The sequence below is a fragment of the Centruroides sculpturatus genome, unplaced genomic scaffold (genome assembly GCF_000671375.1).
Source record: "Centruroides sculpturatus isolate CEXI.00-Female unplaced genomic scaffold, Cexi_2.0 scaffold561, whole genome shotgun sequence".
Taxonomy (NCBI): Eukaryota; Metazoa; Arthropoda; class Arachnida; order Scorpiones; family Buthidae; genus Centruroides; species Centruroides sculpturatus.
In genome coordinates, this window is record NW_019384786.1 from 211,450 (window position 1) to 238,211 (window position 26,762).

General features: G+C 30.2%; 1 protein-coding gene across 1 annotated transcript in view; it reads right to left on the minus strand.

The window, feature by feature from the left end:
- The window catches only part of LOC111629250, a 111,500-nt gene that overhangs the window by 59,920 nt on the left and 24,818 nt on the right, over window positions 1-26,762 (minus strand). The window contains 7 exon segments of the mRNA XM_023373133.1: window positions 3,655-4,034; window positions 9,080-9,330; window positions 9,436-11,651; window positions 14,034-14,152; window positions 14,684-15,055; window positions 17,220-17,420; window positions 22,368-22,496. Coding sequence (XP_023228901.1) covers window positions 3,655-4,034; window positions 9,080-9,330; window positions 9,436-11,651; window positions 14,034-14,152; window positions 14,684-15,055; window positions 17,220-17,420; window positions 22,368-22,496 — 3,668 coding nt within the window.

The following is a 26,762-nucleotide window of genomic DNA, read 5'->3' on the forward strand; positions in this document are numbered from 1 at the left end:
ATAAAACAAGGGAGACTTTCAGTCTTCTCTCCATGTTCCGAATTTTTAAATTTAAGTTCGGCATCTAATAGCCTACTTTTTACGAATTCCAAGGTTACACTAGTCGTCATTGTCTCAAGGGCCGTTATTACCGTATCGTATTTTTGAGGCATAGTTAGAAGAAGGTGGCTTACCTTGTCGCTATCTTCCATTATTGTGCCGGTCGACTCCAATTCCCTTATGAGTCCGTCAAATATTACGAAGTGATTCTGTAAGTCATCATCTCCGCACTTAAGTGACAATAATTTTCTTCTTATATATAGTTTAGAAAATGTACTTTTTCGTTCAAAGACGTTCGTAAGAGATTTCATCATTTCTCGAGCTGTTTTCGAATCTTTAACATATTCTAAATGTCTGTCTGTTAGACACTGTATAATTATGCTTCTGGCCTTGGCGTCTCTTTCGTTGAATCTTTTCTTTTCTGTCTCAGTTATTCCATCAGTCTCTATTACATGTTCACCAACGAGGTCCTTTACCCCTTTTTCTTCTAAAATAATTTCTACTCGAAATCTCCAGTTAGAAAAGTTTCCATCCCGTAATTGCGGTAAGGTGGTCGCCATATTGCTTTCCATTGTCTTAACGCTTAGACTGATTCGTAATTTTTTTTTTTTCACTTTCTTCCTTAACTTATTCGTTGACTGATTTGGTGAAGCTATTTGTGCTCTTCTGGGCCCATAACCTGTTACAATCCAATACGAGGAGACGACTATTTTGGTAATATTAACAACTTACTTTATTGGTAACACACACATACAAAGCAAAAGAAAGAAGAAAAAGAGCTTTGGAAAGCCCGCCAATCGTATATATATAGAGCTTGTGTGCCCTCTGGTGGCTCAAGTCCTACAATATTTAACACTGGATATCATAGTACACAGTCTGAGAACCATTGCATTAGAGTATAGATCTAAATATAAGATGTCTTCATATAGCAAAATAATATATATTTTTATTAAAATATTCTATCCATTATTGTATTAATTAATTAAATAAAATCAACAGTTTTATTCAATTACAAATCAATGAGCTCATTTAAAATTTGGCATTCTACACAAAAATCATCAATATAGCAAATGTTTTCTGGATCATTTGCAGGAGATTTATGTCTACCTGTTCTGTGGTACCATGAGGCTCCTCCCACTGGTCTCTCTCTCAATGGCTTCTTTCAATTTTGCATTCAGGTCCCAGGATAGAAATTTAACATTCCTAAGGCCAACCAACTAACTGACAGGGTTTCAGATCAACAATGAAGGTTATGTTATCCCACCTTATGACAATCTTACTGGTTGTTATAAAACTCAACCTACCAACAGTCATATGTTCAAGTTTATTCTTTTAGTTGGAAAATTTCAAGAAAACCATCAATCAGCATTAAGTAATGAAGTGGATGGTTAGAATCACATTTTGATCTCATCATGAAGTAATAGTAAAGTAAAAACAGAGATTGGTGCTAAAAGTAGGTAAATGATACTATGGTCAATATTGACAAAGCTAATTTATTTAAAAAAATAATGAAAAACATCTTTTAATTAATGTGTAATTAGCAAACAAAGAAGGAATTCACAGTAGTGGTAAAGCAATGGGTTGTTCAAATATTTAAGAAAAACTAAATCATTAGATGGCATGCGAATGCCTGACATATCTGTTGCTTGATTTCCTTAGACTTAACGTCATCACACCTGAATCATTGCACCTTTCTCAAATCTTTCTCCAGCAGCATCATTTACAGCATAAAAACTTTAATACCAAATTGCATTTTTAACTCCAGCCACTTACTCAAACTAAGTCTTAGTCTCAAATCCTGTAAATGAATATATAGATTACAATGGCATGTGGTGACATTTGATGATAGGGAAGCTATGCCAACCCTGGATAGAATTATTGGAAGCATTATACGAAATTTTGGTGTACAGCATCCACCAGCTAAACCACATGAGGTTGGTGCTCTGTAAAGCACATGCATGAATGCATATAATCTGGCTGCTATACACAATTCAAATATTTTTGCTGTGGAAGCTGTATTATATTTGGCAGTATGGCACTTCCATTGGGAGTATGCATATATAAATTTATATTCAAATATACAATAGCAACCTTATCACTTTTTTCACATGTAATAAGATACATAATGCAGTTATAATAAAATATTAATTTTAATTAATTCAAAGTATGTTAAAATATGAAAATAATCACACAATATGTATTTATATTTTAGAAAATACAAAGGAAGTGGTGCTTCCACAGCTTCTGTGGACGGCATGCCACCGATAGATTAGTATGTTATTTAAGATAAACAGCTTACTTTACAGTAAAATTACTGATTATATGAGAAGAATAATTTGAAGAAATAGAAAAAAAATAAAAAGCATGAAGATTAATTAAACTGACTGTTTATAACGGTTAAAACAATGGTGAAAATGTTATAAACACTTAATATTAACTCTTTAAACTTTGAAAATTTCTTCTTGCTATGTACTTGTTTTTAATCATCAGGCTAGGCTTTAGTGGTGGAGAATGATTCTTCCCAGTAATGGAAGAGTTCAAATTTGTTTTATGTGGAAGAATAGCATGCAGGACAAATCAGGATTGTCTCGCTGCTATTATTGTTCTTTTAATTATATTTGCTGTTTTATAATATTAAAAAAAACTTATTTTGTGCTTTTTATTTGAAATGAAATTATTTTGTAGGAAACAGTAACTTCTAAATAGTAGACTAGTTCACACTTAATTTATTCTTTGTTGGTAATTCCTTTATGCTTTTGTTGAGGTTTTAGAATATTAGTTATCCTGCATAGCTGTTAATCATGTAACGAGTTTTCTCTTTTGTTTAAAATAATTTACTTGTTTCTTTATATTCTATATCCATGATTCCACAGTGCACGTCATGACAAGAGCTGTTGGTGATTCAACAGTTTTTACAATTGCCCAACATGCTTTCCTTCAGACACAACATCGTACCTTTGCTCTCTGCTATACCTGAACCATTGCATCTTTCTCAAATTTCTCTTCAGCAACTTTACTAGAGCTTTAATTTGATACCTGAACCATACTTTTAGCCACAGCCATTTACTCAAACTAAGTTTGACACTGAGATCCTTTTTCAATTAATATATAGATTATTAAACAACACTTAATTTTGAGGGCAGAAATGAGTTTTATAAATAATTGCAAATGCTAATAATGAGTAAAATCTTCATTAAGTCCAATCCCACTTGAGATTGGACACAATCCTCCTCTAACTCCCTACTCTGTTGACCTTAAACCATCAAAATTTATATAGCCTCATTCCCTCTAATACATAAACCTCTCTGCAAACCTTCAGAAATTTTTGACAAAAGGAATAGGAGTTATCAAGTTTTGAAGTGGGTGAATGAAATTATGTTCCCCTCATACACCAATACATAAAGAAAAAGCTTTCACTTTTTTTTTGTATTTCTCAATGTTTCAAGGTTGAGTCAAAAAACATATGTATTGATCTCCCCAAAATAAAAATCTTGGAGGGGTTTTGTTACTAATTGCTCTGTCATAACAGCCAGGAAAGTAAAAAAAATATTAAAAATACAAAGTAAAAAATTATTTTGTTTAAATAACTTTAATTTAAAAATATTTTAATCTTACCTAGGAAAATTTTCAAAATTTTCAACCAATTCACTATCAACATCAATAGTTCCACTATACCTTCGATGCCTTTTTTGATTTACATCCTGTGGTAACATATTAAGAAATCCCAATCCACATAATTGTTGAAAAAGTGTTAATGATGTTTTTCTAAGTCTAACATCAAAGGATTCTCTTCTTTTCCTTGCCAATTGATAATGATGAAGAGGAGAACGTTCTTGATATGAATGAGACCATGTCTGTGTAGATGTTGTACCCAAAGAACTACGAGCATGTTGTTCAGATTCTGTAAGTTCACAAGATTGTTGTGGATGTGCACATATAAAAAAAATTGGAGATTTTGGTGCTTTTCTCTTTAATTCTATTAATTCTGTGATTTCCTAAATATACAGAAATTGATAATTATAAAATGTATATTTATTAGGTATTTATTCTTATTGACAAAATTATTAAAAACAGTATTACTTAATCCAATAACTTTCACTATTTCTTGAACACTTCATCTTTTAAAACAATATATTTATAATTTTAAAATAGATAATCTATTATCAAATTTTGATTCAACTTATTAATGAAATAGTTTATTTTGAATTTTATTTGGGTATAGACTTAAAGCACTACTATTTGATAGATGAAAATGGCTTTAATTTGAGGTTTATGAAACATTTGTTTAAAAAGTTATAATGCTTAATCACAAAGATTTCACATAATAGTAATAAGAATAATTATAAGAATAAGAAATATATTTGCATGTTTTCTAAATAATTTCATCAAGAGATATCTATATATAATTTATATGTATAATTTACTTTCTTTTTGGAAAAATGTCTTTTACAGTTTTGATTGTATTTCTGAAAATTATAAAATTACTTCAAAAAGACTTACAAAATATATTAACAAGCATAATTCTTTTAGATATAAGAATGAAAACATCGAAAAATTTATGCATTTACAAATGATAATCTTTTCTATATGAACCCCATTTCACATTAAAAATATAAAAATTCTTTACAGGAATTATCAATAAATAAAATCTGAATTTAGGAAATAAGTTTAATCAGGTTTGTTAAATTAACATGCATTTCATTTTTAAAAATACTGCCATTAATATTACTGTAGATATTAACATAATTGTTTGATATTTTATTTATCTATATTAGAAAGTTTGATAAAAAAAAAAATTACAAAAAGATAATACGCAAAATTATTGCTAAAGATGTAACCAATACTGAATTGCTAAATCAATAAATTGTAATGTTCCTGATATATCTAAATTTGTTCATTTTACAAACTGATATCCAATTTTTTTTTTCTTTAATATTCTAGATATAACTGATATATTAGTGTATTGGAATATTCATAATATACTTATGTATTGGTAACATTTGCAAACCAGTTCTCCAATTTTTCTTTTGTTTTTTGACAGTTATCATCAAAAAACCAAAGAAAAACAAGAGATTAAAACATCCATTTGTAAAAATGAACAATTCCAATATTGCGGACATTCTGATACACCAATATAATGATATTGGTTCAGTATTCATAAGCATTTTTCTAATTATTACTACTGAAATTCAATCATCCTTCTGAATCATTAATAATATACATAGAACAAACAAGTCAAACATACTGATAAAGATATTGTAACAAGTAAAATTTTCAAGATATATTGTATTTCCTCAATTAAGCCTGGAATTCAAATAATCTTGTTTTCAAATAAATCTCAGATTGAGAATCATGAAAAACATGTTTAAGTACTGCACTATATATCATAATGTAGTTTAGAGTGACAGGTAAGAAATTTAGCTGAAAGTCTACATCTTCAAATTGTCTAGAGTCAAACAACACTTTCTATTCCAAGGTTTATGAAAACATTTTTGGAAATAAAAATTTGTTGAATATTGAACAAGGGAATGTTGCAATTAAGTTCTTAAGTTGAGGGCTTATTAAACTGAAGGATAATAAAGTTATTCTGATTTCCAATTACAGTTATAAACAGAATACTTATTTTAAAATGTAACTATAACCCATAAATACAGTCACTAAGCAGTTTTGATCATTTTGAAAAAGTACAAGTACTTAAAATATTTATTTTAACTTTGCAACAGGAAGTTGTAAATGCAATAAATCCTGGTCTCAAAAAACTCCAAGAGATACTATGTTTTAAAAATAAACCCACAAGGCTTAATCAAGGAAACACAGTATATAAGCTTCAAATTATTTGGTTAGGCTCTAAATAACTTTTTTTTTATCTAAATTATATTAACTCTNTAGTTTATACGGATTATTCCCAAAAAATTATACATGTTTTGGAAATGTTGAGTCAAATTAGTCTACAATTGATTAATTTTATGGAAGAAAACCTTTCAAACAGCCATAGTCTGTAAACTTCACACGTGTCGGGCTGCGACTGGCTCATGTATGTAAGGATTCCTACAACGTGAAATTCTTATAAAGTGGAACGTATCTACCACGTTACAGGGGGGGGTCTACTGTATTATGTTCAGATCAAACACTATAAACAAAAATATCTTTCAACATTACAATTTAGATACTTTGTGCACCAAATTTTATGCTCAAAATTTGAGTTGAAATTGAATTTGACAAATCATCCAAGAATTTGAATAATAAATGTCTCATTACCTATCAGGATTTAATAATTTGAAACAAGTTAAAATCCTGCTTTAGACCAGGTTTTTTCAATATTTCTAAATTGTGATAATTAAGATTATTTCAGGTTCATCAATAGAAGGAATGTTATCCATTTTTGTTCTTCTTAAATACTTAATGTAATTAAGTGAATGTCAACTTAAATTTTTGATATGATAATACTGGTAATATCATCTAATTCATTAGATCAATAGTTCCAAAACTTTTGTGACTCACAGGTCTCTTAACCTGTTTCTAGCTGGTGGCAATTCCCTATATATATATATACACACACACACACTTGGAAGAGGAAAACCAGCTAGGTAGTAATCTATTTAATTAATTGGTATGTTGGTTTTATAATTAAATTATATAAGCAAATAAAAGAAAATGGTCCTTACAAGGGATGTATACAACTTTTACATGCACCTAATGACAGATATTTTGATTATATATTGAAAAGTACTGCCTAATTAGTATACATCAATAATAAAAATTTCCAGAATACAAAAGCATGCATAGAAGAAAAAAAAACCACTTATGCATACAGTTGCAAAAAAGTAAAGGTAATTGTTTTTCATAAATTTCAATTCCAATGTAGTAATAAACATGCTAATTAGTAAATTATTTTACAGGTTACTAATAAAGGAATCAATGTGGATCATACTGATCCAGTGTAAACATTGATAAAAGCATATTTTCATCAATTATTTTCATCATAACTGGAAAGCCACAAACTTAAATATTATTATTTTTAATCTTATGTACAGTACAGTACAGTACAATATCATTCAAGATGAGCTAGAATTTAGAGTATGGAACTTCTTTCTATGAATTTAATGAACATTTTCTCTAAGATTTTAAATTCAAATATCTCTACAGTAATACCTCAACTTACGCTACCCCGACTTATGCAAACGTAGAGTTACGAGATTTTCAAATCTCGTCGATTCATCTTTTGTTTGAGTGCCATGCAGCTCATGATTACTCACTCCCCCCCACACTATTGTTCAGCTTACATGTTTGGACGTGTCATGGAATCAACACATAGCTACAATTTATTTTGTGTTATTTATTTCTGTGTTTGTTATATCTACAGAGACTTGAGAGACTATGTGGTAATTTCTTGTAACCGTGAACGAATCAAATGATGAGATAAGATTAACGAGAACATTTATTAGCTTAAATACATCCGACTTGGATGTTACACAAATTGCAAAATTATATCCCGACTTACGCGAATTTGATTTACGCAGTTATCGTTCAGTCCCACCTATCGCGTAAGTTTGGGGTATCACTGTATTTCCTTTTTGAATCTGGAAGAATTAATTTTGTATTATGAGTAATTAAACTATGCTGCTTAATTTGCAATAAAAGAAGTTTTATTTATTGCATGTAAAATGTTGTACTTCCCTTGTTAGGCAAAGAATAAGAACTTTATTTAAATTGTATAAATATACAATTATTTTCATACAAGGGGCAAAGCTTCCTTGCTTTGCTCACCCCTTGGGCTTTGTCCATCTGTTCAAAAATTTCATGATGATTCATCATCAAATTCCCAGTGATACTATTTCTATATTCCCCCAAAATGGAAAAGTGTCATGACAATTTTAACGTAAGTACTGTATTTTATATATAGAGGGTAAATGCAACACATTCACTGACTACAAATTGTAACTTGCAAGATTAACTACAAAACAGAAGTAAAATGTCTAAGAAACTATTTCTATCTTTTTTGTCTATTAACAGGAAAAGAATATAACCTAATTCTGAGAAAAAAAAGTTTGAATTTATTTAAAAAGTTCTAATGAAAAACAGATCAAGATACACAGCTTACGCAGGCATACAAAAAATGCACTGCATGGACGCTGTCAGTGCATCACTAGTAATTAAAGTAAGATTAACATGGCTGTAACACCTAACTACTTTTGGCAAACTCCTGGATGTTACAATCCAATACGAGGAGACGACTATTTTGGTAATATTAACAACTTACTTTATTGGTAACACACACATACAAAGCAAAAGAAAGAAGAAAAAGAGCTTTGGAAAGCCTGCCAATCGTATATATATAGAGCTTGTGCACCCTCTGGTGGCTCAAGTCCTACAATATTTAACACCACCCCTCAATTTCAAAAGGTTTACATTATGAAATTGCATTAGTTATGCATTACACAATCTGATGTCTTGAATATACCCAGATGTTTTCTAAGACAAATGAATCTATTTGAACACAATGCTTTATTGAAAGTATCTGCTATATTATCACTCGAGGGAACATAGCTTAAACTCAAAAGATTTCTGGCTACTAGGTCTTTAATGAAGTGTGCTCTTATGTCGATATGTTTTGACTGTTTGCTATTTTCATAGCTTTCATGACTGCTACAATTTTTCTTCCAGAGTTTAATTCCGACATTATTCCTTGAAGGTTGACAAGTTCAGCAGCAGTTGCTGCAGATGCTAAATATTCTGACTCTGCTGTAGACAGTGCGACAGATTGTTGCTTTTTGGATGATCAGGATATAAAGATTATTGTTGTGAAAAATTGCATAACCACTTATGCTTTTCCTGTCAGTTTTGTCTCTTGCCCAGTCTGCATCTGAAAATGCAATCAGTTTTTCATCTGTACAAACTGAATAGTTTAAGGTTAGGTCTTTTGTCTGTTTGAGGTATCTTAGTATTTTCTTTCCTGCTATCCAAAGCGCTGCAGTGGGCTTAGGGCAAGTTGGGTTATCTTCCAGTTTTCATTCATTGCCTTTGATAAGAGTAATCTCACTGTTGATATTCTTACTACTGGTGCATATGAGTTGTTAAATTCTTCTTCCTGATATCCTTTTGCAACGAGACGTGCTTTCTTTGTTCCATCTGGTTTTGTTCGAAACACCCACTTGGTTTCTATTGGATCTTTGTCCTTTGGAAGTGTTGTTTCAGTCCAGGTGCCAAATTTTAGATGAGCCTCTAGTTCCTTTTCTATGGCATCTTTCCATTCTTTTCCTGATTCAACTGCCTCTTCATAGGTTTCTGGATCTTCAGAATATAAGCAGTATGCAATATGCATTTCATAATCATTATATTTTTGTGGTAATTTTATAGTTCTTTTCCTTATTTCTTTTTCTTGTATTTCTTGTTCACTTTGATTTATCTTTTCATGATCACTATTAGTTTTGTTGTCCTCTTCTTTGTCTCTTGCATAGAAGTCATCATCACTTTGAGTTTTGTAGTATACCGGCATAGGAGTTTCATTAAATTTTACATCTCTACCTATTAGGATCTCGTTTTCCTTTGGATCCCAGAGTCTGTATCCTGACCCGCTATATCCTACCATTCTGACTTCCTTGGCACGTGATTCTAACTTTGTAGATTGTGGTAGCTTATATAACCAGGCTTGACAACCGAATACTTTTAGTTTTGATAAGTCAACTTTTCCATACCATATTCTTGAAGGGATATTTCCACTGAGTGCTGTGGTGGGGGATCGATTTATCTGATAAGCGGCTGTACGAATTGCCTCTCCCCACAAGTGTTTAGGTAGATCACTGTCTTCAAACATAGTTCTTGCTTTATCCAATAGTGTCCTATTCATTCTTTCTGCCAACCCTCCTTGCTGAGGTGTGTAGGCTGTTGTATATTCCATTTTTATTCCTTTGTTCTTACAGAAGTCTTTCAATATCCTTGAGGAAAATTCACCTCCATTGTCCCATCTAATACGACTTACTCTTTTTTCAAATTGAGCATGTATTTCTCTGACGTAGTTCATTATGTTGAGTGCTGCTTCTCCTTTGTTTCTTAAGAGATATACTACAGTAAAATGTGAGAAATCATCTGTTATTGTTTGGAAGTATTTTTCATCATTTATAGTATTTGGATTTATGGGTCCACATACGTCTGTGTGCAATAGTTCTCCTATTCTGTGTGATCTGTGTTCATTCCTTTTGAATGGTAATCTAGTAGCTTTGCCCTTCATGCATGGTCCACAAGGTTGGTTGGGGCATGGCAGATTCATTACTTTCAGATCACGGTAGTTTAGGTGGCCTAATCTTCTATGCCACAAGTCATTTGCTTCCGTTTTGAGGCATTGTATATTATTTCTTATGGTAAACTTTGCAATAAACAGGCTTCCTGTAAGTGGACAATCCATGTGAAAATCTCTGTGCATTATAACAGCCTTTTTTCTTTCAAAGATAACCCTTTTTCCAGTGTCATTGATTTTTCTTACAGATAGCAAGTTATGGGAAATCTTTGGTACAATGAGAGCAGTCAGAACAATATTTTTATTATTATAAGATAGTCTTATCTTGCCTCTTTTTTGTGCTAGAAGTTTTTCTCCATTTGCTACATTTATGCTTATTGGTTTGGTTAAACTTTCTATATCTGTCATATAAGTAGCAGTATTTTCTTGAACTAGGTGTTCTGTTGCTCCTGAATCCAATACGAAATGTATGATGCTTTGTTGTCCGATGTTTGTGTCATGTTCTGTGTTATATGCCACAAAGGATATTTCCATGTCATGTGATGTGATATTTGCTCTTTCTTCATAGTTTCTCTGGTTACTTCCATTATTCTGATAGTTGTTTCTCCAAATCCTTCTACTTTTATTTTCACTACTTTTCCTTTTCCCTCTGGCATTATGGCCTGAGTGAGTACTCTCTCCTCTTTTAGGACAATTATATTTCAAATGTCGACGATCTCCGCAAATAAAACAACCTTTATTTCCCACTCCTATAAAACAAGGGAGACTTTCAGTCTTCTCTCCATGTTCCGAATTTTTAAATTTAAGTTCGGCATCTAATAGCCTACTTTTTACGAATTCCAAGGTTACACTAGTCGTCATTGTCTCAAGGGCCGTTATTACCGTATCGTATTTTTGAGGCATAGTTAGAAGAAGGTGGCTTACCTTGTCGCTATCTTCCATTATTGTGCCGGTCGACTCCAATTCCCTTATGAGTCCGTCAAATATTACGAAGTGATTCTGTAAGTCATCATCTCCGCACTTAAGTGACAATAATTTTCTTCTTATATATAGTTTAGAAAATGTACTTTTTCGTTCAAAGACGTTCGTAAGAGATTTCATCATTTCTCGAGCTGTTTTCGAATCTTTAACATATTCTAAATGTCTGTCCGTTAGACACTGTATAATTATGCTTCTGGCCTTGGCGTCTCTTTCGATGAATCTTTTCTTTTCTGTCTCAGTTATTCCATCAGTCTCTATTACATGTTCACCAACGAGGTCCTTTACCCCTTTTTCTTCTAAAATAATTTCTACTCGAAATCTCCAGTTAGAAAAGTTTCCATCCCGTAATTGCGGTAAGGTGGTCGCCATATTGCTTTCCATTGTCTTAACGCTTAGACTGATTCGTAATTTTTTTTTTTCACTTTCTTCCTTAACTTATTCGTTGACTGATTTGGTGAAGCTATTTGTGCTCTTCTGGGCCCATAACCTGTTACAATCCAATACGAGGAGACGACTATTTTGGTAATATTAACAACTTACTTTATTGGTAACACACATACAAAGCAAAAGAAAGAAGAAAAAGAGCTTTGGAAAGCCCGCCAATCGTATATATATAGAGCTTGTGTGCCCTCTGGTGGCTCAAGTCCTACAATATTTAACACTGGATATCATAGTACACAGTCTGAGAACCATTGCATTAGAGTATAGATCTAAATATAAGATGTCTTCATATAGCAAAATAATATATATTTTTATTAAAATATTCTATCCATTATTGTATTAATTAATTAAATAAAATCAACAGTTTTATTCAATTACAAATCAATGAGCTCATTTAAAATTTGGCATTCTACACAAAAATCATCAATATAGCAAATGTTTTCTGGATCATTTGCAGGAGATTTATGTCTACCTGTTCTGTGGTACCATGAGGCTCCTCCCACTGGTCTCTCTCTCAATGGCTTCTTTCAATTTTGCATTCAGGTCCCAGGATAGAAATTTAACATTCCTAAGGCCAACCAACTAACTGACAGGGTTTCAGATCAACAATGAAGGTTATGTTATCCCACCTTATGACAATCTTACTGGTTGTTATAAAACTCAACCTACCAACAGTCATATGTTCAAGTTTATTCTTTTAGTTGGAAAATTTCAAGAAAACCATCAATCAGCATTAAGTAATGAAGTGGATGGTTAGAATCACATTTTGATCTCATCATGAAGTAATAGTAAAGTAAAAACAGAGATTGGTGCTAAAAGTAGGTAAATGATACTATGGTCAATATTGACAAAGCTAATTTATTTAAAAAAATAATGAAAAACATCTTTTAATTAATGTGTAATTAGCAAACAAAGAAGGAATTCACAGTAGTGGTAAAGCAATGGGTTGTTCAAATATTTAAGAAAAACTAAATCATTAGATGGCATGCGAATGCCTGACATATCTGTTGCTTGATTTCCTTAGACTTAACGTCATCACACCTGAATCATTGCACCTTTCTCAAATCTTTCTCCAGCAGCATCATTTACAGCATAAAAACTTTAATACCAAATTGCATTTTTAACTCCAGCCACTTACTCAAACTAAGTCTTAGTCTCAAATCCTGTAAATGAATATATAGATTACAATGGCATGTGGTGACATTTGATGATAGGGAAGCTATGCCAACCCTGGATAGAATTATTGGAAGCATTATACGAAATTTTGGTGTACAGCATCCACCAGCTAAACCACATGAGGTTGGTGCTCTGTAAAGCACATGCATGAATGCATATAATCTGGCTGCTATACACAATTCAAATATTTTTGCTGTGGAAGCTGTATTATATTTGGCAGTATGGCACTTCCATTGGGAGTATGCATATATAAATTTATATTCAAATATACAATAGCAACCTTATCACTTTTTTCACATGTAATAAGATACATAATGCAGTTATAATAAAATATTAATTTTAATTAATTCAAAGTATGTTAAAATATGAAAATAATCACACAATATGTATTTATATTTTAGAAAATACAAAGGAAGTGGTGCTTCCACAGCTTCTGTGGACGGCATGCCACCGATAGATTAGTATGTTATTTAAGATAAACAGCTTACTTTACAGTAAAATTACTGATTATATGAGAAGAATAATCTGAAGAAATAGAAAAAAAATAAAAAGCATGAAGATTAATTAAACTGACTGTTTATAACGGTTAAAACAATGGTGAAAATGTTATAAACACTTAATATTAACTCTTTAAACTTTGAAAATTTCTTCTTGCTATGTACTTGTTTTTAATCATCAGGCTAGGCTTTAGTGGTGGAGAATGATTCTTCCCAGTAATGGAAGAGTTCAAATTTGTTTTATGTGGAAGAATAGCATGCAGGACAAATCAGGATTGTCTCGCTGCTATTATTGTTCTTTTAATTATATTTGCTGTTTTATAATATTAAAAAAAACTTATTTTGTGCTTTTTATTTGAAATGAAATTATTTTGTAGGAAACAGTAACTTCTAAATAGTAGACTAGTTCACACTTAATTTATTCTTTGTTGGTAATTCCTTTATGCTTTTGTTGAGGTTTTAGAATATTAGTTATCCTGCATAGCTGTTAATCATGTAACGAGTTTTCTCTTTTGTTTAAAATAATTTACTTGTTTCTTTATATTCTATATCCATGATTCCACAGTGCACGTCATGACAAGAGCTGTTGGTGATTCAACAGTTTTTACAATTGCCCAACATGCTTTCCTTCAGACACAACATCGTACCTTTGCTCTCTGCTATACCTGAACCATTGCATCTTTCTCAAATTTCTCTTCAGCAACATTACTAGAGCTTTAATTTGATACCTGAACCATACTTTTAGCCACAGCCATTTACTCAAACTAAGTTTGACACTGAGATCCTTTTTCAATTAATATATAGATTATTAAACAACACTTAATTTTGAGGGCAGAAATGAGTTTTATAAATAATTGCAAATGCTAATAATGAGTAAAATCTTCATTAAGTCCAATCCCACTTGAGATTGGACACAATCCTCCTCTAACTCCCTACTCTGTTGACCTTAAACCATCAAAATTTATATAGCCTCATTCCCTCTAATACATAAACCTCTCTGCAAACCTTCAGAAATTTTTGACAAAAGGAATAGGAGTTATCAAGTTTTGAAGTGGGTGAATGAAATTATGTTCCCCTCATACACCAATACATAAAGAAAAAGCTTTCACTTTTTTTTTGTATTTCTCAATGTTTCAAGGTTGAGTCAAAAAACATATGTATTGATCTCCCCAAAATAAAAATCTTGGAGGGGTTTTGTTACTAATTGCTCTGTCATAACAGCCAGGAAAGTAAAAAAAATATTAAAAATACAAAGTAAAAAATTATTTTGTTTAAATAACTTTAATTTAAAAATATTTTAATCTTACCTAGGAAAATTTTCAAAATTTTCAACCAATTCACTATCAACATCAATAGTTCCACTATACCTTCGATGCCTTTTTTGATTTACATCCTGTGGTAACATATTAAGAAATCCCAATCCACATAATTGTTGAAAAAGTGTTAATGATGTTTTTCTAAGTCTAACATCAAAGGATTCTCTTCTTTTCCTTGCCAATTGATAATGATGAAGAGGAGAACGTTCTTGATATGAATGAGACCATGTCTGTGTAGATGTTGTACCCAAAGAACTACGAGCATGTTGTTCAGATTCTGTAAGTTCACAAGATTGTTGTGGATGTGCACATATAAAAAAAATTGGAGATTTTGGTGCTTTTCTCTTTAATTCTATTAATTCTGTGATTTCCTAAATATACAGAAATTGATAATTATAAAATGTATATTTATTAGGTATTTATTCTTATTGACAAAATTATTAAAAACAGTATTACTTAATCCAATAACTTTCACTATTTCTTGAACACTTCATCTTTTAAAACAATATATTTATAATTTTAAAATAGATAATCTATTATCAAATTTTGATTCAACTTATTAATGAAATAGTTTATTTTGAATTTTATTTGGGTATAGACTTAAAGCACTACTATTTGATAGATGAAAATGGCTTTAATTTGAGGTTTATGAAACATTTGTTTAAAAAGTTATAATGCTTAATCACAAAGATTTCACATAATAGTAATAAGAATAATTATAAGAATAAGAAATATATTTGCATGTTTTCTAAATAATTTCATCAAGAGATATCTATATATAATTTATATGTATAATTTACTTTCTTTTTGGAAAAATGTCTTTTACAGTTTTGATTGTATTTCTGAAAATTATAAAATTACTTCAAAAAGACTTACAAAATATATTAACAAGCATAATTCTTTTAGATATAAGAATGAAAACATCGAAAAATTTATGCATTTACAAATGATAATCTTTTCTATATGAACCCCATTTCACATTAAAAATATAAAAATTCTTTACAGGAATTATCAATAAATAAAATCTGAATTTAGGAAATAAGTTTAATCAGGTTTGTTAAATTAACATGCATTTCATTTTTAAAAATACTGCCATTAATATTACTGTAGATATTAACATAATTGTTTGATATTTTATTTATCTATATTAGAAAGTTTGATAAAAAAAAAAATTACAAAAAGATAATACGCAAAATTATTGCTAAAGATGTAACCAATACTGAATTGCTAAATCAATAAATTGTAATGTTCCTGATATATCTAAATTTGTTCATTTTACAAACTGATATCCAATTTTTTTTTTCTTTAATATTCTAGATATAACTGATATATTAGTGTATTGGAATATTCATAATATACTTATGTATTGGTAACATTTGCAAACCAGTTCTCCAATTTTTCTTTTGTTTTTTGACAGTTATCATCAAAAAACCAAAGAAAAACAAGAGATTAAAACATCCATTTGTAAAAATGAACAATTCCAATATTGCGGACATTCTGATACACCAATATAATGATATTGGTTCAGTATTCATAAGCATTTTTCTAATTATTACTACTGAAATTCAATCATCCTTCTGAATCATTAATAATATACATAGAACAAACAAGTCAAACATACTGATAAAGATATTGTAACAAGTAAAATTTTCAAGATATATTGTATTTCCTCAATTAAGCCTGGAATTCAAATAATCTTGTTTTCAAATAAATCTCAGATTGAGAATCATGAAAAACATGTTTAAGTACTGCACTATATATCATAATGTAGTTTAGAGTGACAGGTAAGAAATTTAGCTGAAAGTCTACATCTTCAAATTGTCTAGAGTCAAACAACACTTTCTATTCCAAGGTTTATGAAAACATTTTTGGAAATAAAAATTTGTTGAATATTGAACAAGGGAATGTTGCAATTAAGTTCTTAAGTTGAGGGCTTATTAAACTGAAGGATAATAAAGTTATTCTGATTTCCAATTACAGTTATAAACAGAATACTTATTTTAAAATGTAACTATAACCCATAAATACAGTCACTAAGCAGTTTTGATCATTTTGAAAAAGTACAAGTACTTAAAATATTTATTTTAACTTTGCAACAGGAAGTTGTAAATGCAATAAATCCTGGTCTCAAAAAACTCCAAGAGATACTATGTTTTAAAAATAAACCCACAAGGCTTAATCAAGGAAACACAGTATATAAGCTTCAAATTATTTGGTTAGGCTCTAAATAACTTTTTTTTTATCTAAATTATATTAACTCTAATCAAATATGCTACTCTCTGAACAATCTGAAGTTGAAACATAGATCCTAATCTTTAATCTCTAATCCTAATAAAACCTAATCTTTATCAAGAAATTTAACTTGATAAAGTTACATATTTTTAAGTTGTTAAGTTATAATTTTTAAGTTATATATTTATAAGTTGATAAATTTATGTATGTTATTGTTATTACTTTAATTCATCATATATTTTATTAAATAAAAATATTTATACTAAAAGTTTATATAAGAAATGTTTAAGTAAAAACATTTACCCGTTGATTTAATGACTCCGATTCAATGGCATATATCAAAATAGGTGAAAGTCCTTCTGTACAGACATCATAAAACTGTTCTAAACTAAACCTGCAATTGCTGGGAGAAACTACTATCTGAACATCATCTTTAAGTATTGAGTGATGAAGATGAATTTCTAATACTGCACTTTCTAAGGCTGGATCATCATGAATTTCTTCCTGAAAATGTAAATCACAAATTAGTTTAAATTAAAATTAAATTAATTTAAATTAATTAAAAACCGTTAATTTAATTAAAATTGAATTAAAGGTTTTTCAAGTTTTGTCCTACAAATAGAAAAATTATATTTAACTCTTTGTAAAAAATTCTGAGCAAGTAATGAAAAATTTTGAAAGCTGCTATCCAAATTCAGTCTTTTAAGTTATTGTATGTAGTTGTTTATTGCTGCAGGCAGAAGTATACAGTTATAAAGCACATCAACTACAAGTCCTACAAAAAGTAATTGATGAAGATATGATTTGGTGATCAGGGTAGCCATACATTAATCTTTGTTAGTTAATCATTGCATTCTGATAGAAATGGGAATTATTTCCTGCACACAAGAATAAAATTCATACTTTTTAAAGTTATTTAACCAAGGTTAAATATTTAATGTGCATTTTATCTTTTAAAATACATTTTTGTCATTCACATCATTTGTAAACATCTTGTGTAAATGTTAAAACTATGTGGCCAGAAATTAATTATTTGCTCTATTAGGTATTTAAAATAAAAAACAAAATATAACTATAGATTAATTAGTCAATTCTTTATTAGGAAGTTAATACATAACTTATCCTTACTAATTCTTCACTATATTATTTGTTCCTGGATAATTTTTTTTTGGATAATTCATGCAAATTCTTTAAGAAAATGTCCAGAAAAAAATTGTTGAAAAGATATTAGGCTAAATTATTTGATAATGAGGAAAAACTGACTTGATAGGCTACCAACTATAGACCTACAGGTAACACCCTCATATAACATGGGAGTTATGTTCCAAAAAATTGCCATATTATGCGAATCCATGTTATACAAAACAAAGAACTAGTGCAAAAAGGGAGGGTTATGTTCCAAAAATTAAAAAACATGCTGTTAAATCCTTATTTAAATCGGATTTATTATTCATTTTTTTTTCATAGATAAAATACTTATTTATTATTTAAGTAAATATTTTACCAGATGATTATTCATCCTATATGATGATCTCAGCATGAGCATCATCAATTGGTAACAGTTTTTGGATGCGTTCGTTAATAGCAGTTGCTCTGCAGTGGGAGTGCGCTGCTGTTTGTAGGCATTTAGGAACGACGGTGAAAGAAAGATGGCAGCTCCTGCACTATCAATAGTATCGTGATGGAGGAATCTATAATTCTAAAGTGAGCTTTTAGAGGCAAAAGAAGGATCCCAATTGTAAAATTTAACCATTAAATGGATTATTTGTTGAAAGAGCATTCAAAGTAACCACGAAAACAATTAGAATGCTCGTGCAGAGTTACACGGAGGTATAAAAGAACGCACCCTTTATTGCATTTCATGTTGTATGAGGGTTTTTTTCCAATTCCCGAACCATGTTAGAATGAACCCGTGCTATAAAAGCACTGTTATACGGGGATGTTCCCAATTCCCAAATTGTGTTAGAGTGAATCCGTGCTATAGAAGTGCTGTGTTATATGAGGGTTACCTGTACAATGAGGAAAATATTGAAAATAATTTTTTCTATGCTAACTACTATAGGATTCTATCAAAGTACAATCCGGGCTAAAAACATGTCTGTTGATAGAAGAGTTTGGAAAAAAGTAGTGAATGGTAGTATAAAAGTTTGTTTTTTTTTCCACCATGTTGACCTGTACATCCTCTGAGTATTGGCAAGAATGAATGATGATCATCAAAGTACAATTCATAACTGTATTCCAAATTTAAATTGCCAAATGCACAAATACACACAACACAAATATAATCAACTCTAAATTTAAAAGTATAAATGGTTCTCAATGAAAATTTATCTTAAATCTGAGGTAAAATAATTAGAAACATTAGTATGATATATATTGAAACTCAGAAATTCAAAATAAAAATGTTTTGTAGTGAAAAAGAAGTTTAAATTTAAATTTTAATGTACAGTACATATTTAGAGAATGATAAATTAGATAACTTCTGGTAATAAAAGACAACTTTTTGTCTCCCTCTGTCTAAACTGATAATCCTCATGAAAATGAAATCAGTCTCGGTCTTCTTGGATTTTAAAAGATGTGCAAAACAATCTTGTAAGGTTCCACTGCATCTTCTTTGTGGATGCCAGATGACTTGAAATCTTACCATCTTTCCAAAGTTTTTTGCCAGTAACTTAGATTTGAGAATTTTCTCTGATCCATACAAATTACTGCTGAAGCTGTTATATTATTCTATGAATAGAATAAAAGAGTAAATCCATTAAACTTTATATATATATGTTACAAATCCTTAAACGTGAGACAGAGAATCTCATAAAATTAATTGAAATCAAGGGTAACATCCTCTCAATTTGAAATTAGAGCAACCAGTATACATTAGAGGCTTGCTGTAGCAGTAATTTCAAGTAGGTATTTCAACATGTCTAATATTTCTTCCCATTTACAAAGACAAATGCAAATAATTTTATTATTATTAAAATTTTATTTTCACATATTCTAAAATTGGCATTAAGCCAGACATTTAATTTGAGTTGATCATTTCATTCAGAAAATAGAAGTAGCATTAAGTAGTATACACTAAAATAAAATTAAACAACAACAATAAAAAAAATATTTAAAAAGATAAGTTGAATTCATGTTAAGATTATTAAAATTTCTGATGAAAACTATACTACTATTAAGTTAGTTGTTTTGCAGATAACTTACATCTATAATATTTTGAGAACCCAGGCTAGCATTTTTGATAATTTAGACAATTTTAATTATATAGTATTTGTTCAAATACAGAAAAATTGTTTAAACCCAAGATAACAAATATAACAGAAAATTCTCTTTGGTAATGCTTCTTTTGAAAATGACATCATCTGGCAAAGCCTACTCAAAGGAAACTTCCCTAAAATCAGAGATTGGACAGTGACACAGCTCCTTGCACAAGTTCACCAAATTTGGGTATAAGAATGGAGGAGGGAGACCCAAATAAAAGAAAAGGTGAGAGAAGGTCACACAAAGAGAGATGGAGATAGAGTTTGTTTGTTCATCAAGGTGGTTATTATCTGCCACAATATTCTGTTGCTGCTGATCTCAGTTGCCCACCTTCTTTACAAGACCTTTGTTGTTCTATACTAGAAGACTGCTGAATTTAGGATTTAATTTGTGTTTGAACTCTACAACAAGACTGTTCAAGTACCAAGGAAACTTGGTTCTTGAATGGAACCCGTCTGCACCCAGCTCTATGGATATCTTCATCTAGACCAAGGAACTTGATTCCAATGACAAAACAGACTCTCCCATTCAAGACACTTGGCCAGAGATCAGCAGAAATCAAACTGATATAGGTATTTATTGCCATGTGTTTAATTGTAAATGCTTTCTCTCACTAAGATAGGCACAAAAATAGCTTTAAACTCACTCCATATGTTTTAATTTGTATTTAGAATAAGTTTTAGTGAAATATATGTTTGTTGTTTAATTGTTAACTAGTCTAGAGTGCATTCCTTCCAGGTTCTCTGTAACTCAACTTCCTCCTCCATCCCTTACCCATAATTTCCATCATACATGGTTGCTCATACATTTATTGAAAGATTTCAAAAGGTTCCTGTGAGCCAGTAGTCACAGACGGTGTCAGACATAACACAAGAGAGCACTGTTGACCTTTCACAATATTGATCCATATGCTATGTGAGAAAAAGTTATTTATCATGGTAGATGGGATCAAAACATGTACATTTAAAAAATTAGAAGATATATATTATGTTAAATTACTTTTGTACATTTAATATTACATAATAATACTGTCACAGAAATATAAAAAAAATTTACAAATCAAATAAGTTGTCATTTCTATCTGTGTTCACTTGCACTTTGTTCTTATTGTGTTACTCACAAGTCAGTCACAGCACCCTTACTGAATTAGTCTGAAAATACAGATCTCAGTTTTGAGATCAGTGGTTTTGTTTACAAATATGACATTTACTATGTGAGGACTCAAGTAGTAGGACAGACAACCAACCCACTTTCACTGGAAGCAGACAGACTGAATGGTTCCATTATAAATCATTATAATTAGTATTAAAATGAAGCTACTCAACTCAAGAAAAGAAAAATAGTGTCATTGCATACTAACTAATGAAAATAATTATAGGGTGTTTAAATGAAATAAAACATAGCTGTATCCATATTTAAAAATCTGATTAAAGCTTATCAATCAAACCAAAAACATTTTTTTAAGCAAAAAACAACGTACAATGAACCTGTTTCCGGTGTGCTTCTCTGTAAACGAAGTATTACTAGCGCTTTCGAACTTTAAGTTCTTCCTCAGGTAACATGTCCAAGCGAACGCCATTCAAATTTGATTGAAAAAAGAACATCATTACGAATTTTCTCGTACGTATCGCTGGCGTCATTGACGCATGCGCCCCTTCGCTGGTTCTAAATTAACGTAACTTTTTGTCTACGAGCACCTGCCATGCAGTTGACAGGATGATCTCGTCTTTGTTGTTAATGCAATTGTCGTCTTTAAGCGTAGCCATACATATGTACAGGGCCTCTAGCCATCTAAGGTGGTGTGTGTACTTTGTAGTGCGGATTACCTTGGCCTGGCTGAATAACGGTTCTATTTCCGTATCCGAGGCATAGACGGCNATTGCTAAAAATGTTTTAATAAGCTTCTTTGATTTTTTTTTAATAAACCAATAGGTTTTAAAAAGTCATACTTTTCCTGTATAACTGTTAATTTAGTAGCATATTCATGTCTTTAAAAAAATATTTACCAGTAATTCTATGCTACTCTCTATATTCAATATTTAATAAATGAGATTATCAATAATTAAAAATAGGAGTTTAACTAAATTTCATTCATATTTTTATTTGTTAAAATTTATTTATTAGATTATTTATTAGCCTTATTTTGATTTAAATTATTAGACTATTACATTATTAATATTATATAAATACCTTTAATTTTAAATCAGCTAGAGGTACGGTATGCCATGGTTTATCATATGAAACAAGATGCTCCACTAATTCATAACTGTTTGGTAAGGCCAAGCTTACTTGTGTCTGCGTCCCATATTTAAATCTAACCTGAAAAATTTTTAAACCGTCAATTACATAATTATTTAAATAAGATCATTTACAAAGTGATAACAAGTGTTTGTTTTTCACATTTTTACTTATTAAATTTACTATAATGATTTTAAATCTAAATTTTATTAACTGAAATGTTTTAATAACCAGTTTAATTTTTCAAACATTACAATGTTTGATTACATGATTTTTTGAATAGGAAACATATTCAAAAATATCAATAAACATTAAAACCTACATAAACCAGAACCATACTATAAAAAAATTATTATTTCCATTTTGGCAGGTTTCCATTTTGAACATATTTTAGTCTCTCTTTTATCATCTTTAAATTACATCAGAGAAATGTCACACAGTTACATTAATTTTTTACAGTAAAATCATTATCATCTTTAAATCTAACAGTAAAATTTTTTTAATTTTAAAGTAATTCCAATTAAAAATGGAGTATTCAAATGCAAGAATTAAAAACTATTCAATTGCAAAAGTTCTTGTTGTTCTCAATGACTTGTGCTAGGTATTCAAATACTTCTCAAAAGAAATCCTTATGAGTTCACATGACAACAAACAAACCAATTCAAGTATAAAGAACTTGCAAGATATCATGCTCTGCTGTCAAACATTCTAATAGCATTACAGTAATATAATTGTGTGTTCTAATTTTTTTCTAAAATTTTTAGTACACAAATCACTTACGCTCTACATTCATCATGTTAATCAACTTGTTTTCAAATAGTTGATGATAATTCGTTACCACTAATTCATACAAGGTAAATTGACATGCATGTTATCTTATTCTCATTTTTTTCACAAATTACATTTTTTACTTGTTCTCAAGATCTTAATTCTTAGAAACATCTAGTATACTCCTCCCAATTCTTGAAGGTTCTCTATGTTTAAAATGTGGCCGTCGCCATAATATTGTATATTTGTAATTTTTGTAAGTCTTAGCCTTTTCTTTGTTCTTTCGTTTCCTAAAACTTTCCGAAGACCATTATCGCCTGAGGGTAGGATTAGCTGTTCTAAGAATCGGGGGAAGACAATAGAAAGAAGGTGACCTGGGAAATAGCAGCCAGGGGAGAAAGGCTGGTTTTCGACAAGACAGGAAGGGAGTCTGACATGTCGTGAAGAGCTCTGGAGAAAATTTGAGTAGAGAAGATCTTGAAGACTGAGGTCACAATAAAAGAAGCAGGTCCTACCCAAGGCATTGATCAACCTGACATATAGAAATCCTGGGTGAATCATCTCATTTCTCATTCTCTTCTATTATTCTACCTTCATCATTATTTCATTAGTATTAAGTTAAATTTAAGTTAGGGTTAAGTTAGATTTAGTTACGCATTTGTCTGAAATTTATTGTTACACAATCAGGACAGATGTGTCATCGTGCTTTGTTTGGGACAGAGTTCTTCGTGAAAATTCACACTCGATTGTAAATCATCATAAAATCAGTTGGGATTCTTTTTATATTTTGTTCACAGTGAAATAAAGGAACGAGACTGTGAATATACAATTGTCGTAGAGCCTTTTCTTTTTACCTTTTCGTTCACGGACCGTACAGTGTCACTTTTACGAACATCACAAAAATATCAAATTCTGTCCTGGTTAATTCTAATAAGATTAATGTTACAGATCTTGTGTATGTATGTTCCTCTCATCATATGACTTTCATTTCTGTGAAAAGTTCAAAATCATTCTTAAAATATAGTTTGTCACACTCTTCAATGACTATTATACCTGGAGATAATTTTATTTATTTTGCCTACAAGTGTAACCCTCACTTTATTCAGATTAAATTTCATTATTATTACCAAAAACATCACTCCATTCCAAAGAATTATTTCATTTAGGCAGGTTTCTGTTTTATTCAGGTACAATTTCAGACAGGTTTTACTACACTACATTTTTGTAGTTAAACCTTAAATTTTAAAAATTTTAAATTATATTGTAAGCAACAACAACAAAGTGATTTTTTTACTTAATAATAATCTCTAACTTAGTTTTATTGCAAGAAATAACAAAAACACAAAGAAACCAGCAAAAAAACAAATATTTTTTGTTTACTGGTTTCTTTGGTAATCACAACTCAAACTGGTATACATCCAGTTCGAGTTGTGGTTAATACTTATTGCAAAAAGTTTTATTGTGACTGTTGTTTTTTTTTCACATAAAGAATAGAAAGTTCTGCTTGCATGTTAACTTTCATACTGTTCTAATCAATAGTTTCCAAGCTTTAGGCAAAATTAATGGTTATGCTTATTTTTGGAGAGGAGTTTATAGGGTTACCATATATCCATATTTAGTATGGACAGTCCATACTTTAAAGAGCTCTGTCCATGTTCATACCACACTTAAATATAAAAAATGTTCTTATCTTTCAATTGATCACACAGCTAATAGTTAAATCATAACCACTGAGATTTAAATCTGACAAAATGTGCTAAATTTTTTATAATTATAATTGTATTTGTTGGCTAGGTAGAAACATTGTATAAGCAAATGTAATGGCTCTGTTGCTTAGAGAGCATATACACAAGCATTCATTATAACAGTTCTTTAATAGTATTTGTCTTGACTTTTAGATCTTTTAATTAAACTCTGGCTACCAGGTACAATATTAGAAAATGGAATTCTTATATTTGGTGTAGCTTCAAGTCTGTTCCTATACTTTGATTTAATTGCAGCAAATGAAAATCTCACCTTGCTTAAATATATCATTGTAAGAGGAAGAAAGAATAGCTAATTATGATACAATGGGGCACTCTTCTATTAAATTTGTCAAACCATTTAATGGCAATTCCTTGTATTTTTGTTTTAAATCAGATCATTAGTTAAATCAATTGCATTTTCATAATCACTTATAATGAAGCTTGCTGGCTTAGCTCTCACTGTAAATGCATTCTGAACCTGGAATTGTCCTCACTAAATTTTGGAATATATTGCAAAAGAGTTAATTGTAAGTAATGCAAGTGTTCTAAAATTATATTAGAAACTTCATTTACCTTAGAATTTATTTCAGTCAAAAATTTATTTTAAAACAATCAAAATGATTCTGTTCAATTGTAGAATTCCAGATATGTAACTTTCTATCAAAAGATAAAATTTATAATAAAAGATAAAATTCTAATAGTCTTTCTTTGTAATAAGTTGATTTCAATGTACCGTACTTTGTAAAAATATCTGCCAGATACAAAATTCATGAACCATGAAGAATTTGTTTAAAATTCAATAAAATTTTGTCCTCAATTACATTAAGTCAAGAAGACCAATAACTCACTATAAAGTTCAAAAGCCTCAATTGTGCTTTTCCACTAGATAGTCATCTTACCTCAGTATGTAGTAAAAGGTGTGTTATAGCACTACCATTTCATCACATCACACAGAATTTTAAATAATATGGATTGAAGTTGTTAATATTTTACATAATTGATCATTTTTATGTCTTTATCCAAAATAGTTTTAAAATATGCAGGTTTTTCTGTTATTAGTGCTTGTCTATGCAAAATTCTCACTTCTGGTAGCTCTTGAAGCTACTTGCAGAAAACATGTTACAACTCTCTTCATCTTTCCTACCATTGCTTAAGCACCATTTGTACAAATATCAATACACTTCCCCAACAGATTTCTTGTTTTGTAATGTAATAATTAATACAGTTGAATACATCTTTTCCAGTAATTTTTCTCATAGATATTTGCTGAAATAAATCATCTTCAATAGTTTTATCAAATATGCAACAAACATACATTAGTAATACTAACAAGCCTTGCAACATCTGTATATTCACCCAATGACAATGCATATTCCCTGCAAAGTCTAAGTAAATGAATTAGCTCTTTATGTTGGCAAAAAAATCTGATGCCATATGTAACAGTATTATTTTATAATTTTACTGTATCATTTCTTAGCAGCCTGCTCATTTAACACAGATGATACAATGTTTTTGATACATGACTTAATCAGCATCTTTCCAATTGCATGAGATTTACTAAGTGCAATGCAGTAAATGCACATGAAATGATACCTCTGTTGCAGTTTTAGCAATTGTAATCATTTGATTTTTCTAGTAAATCACATTCTCTTAAAAAGTATATCTTTTCTTTTTTAATCAGCATGTTTCAATTTGAAGCAGGGGCGTGCCGTGACATTTGATGATAGGGAAGCTGTGTTTCTGTAAGAAGCCGACATCCAGGGGCAATGTCAATTGCGCGTCAGTGATGGTCTAGGGTCCATTCGTATCGTTTATTCGATAAGCCAGTAAAAAT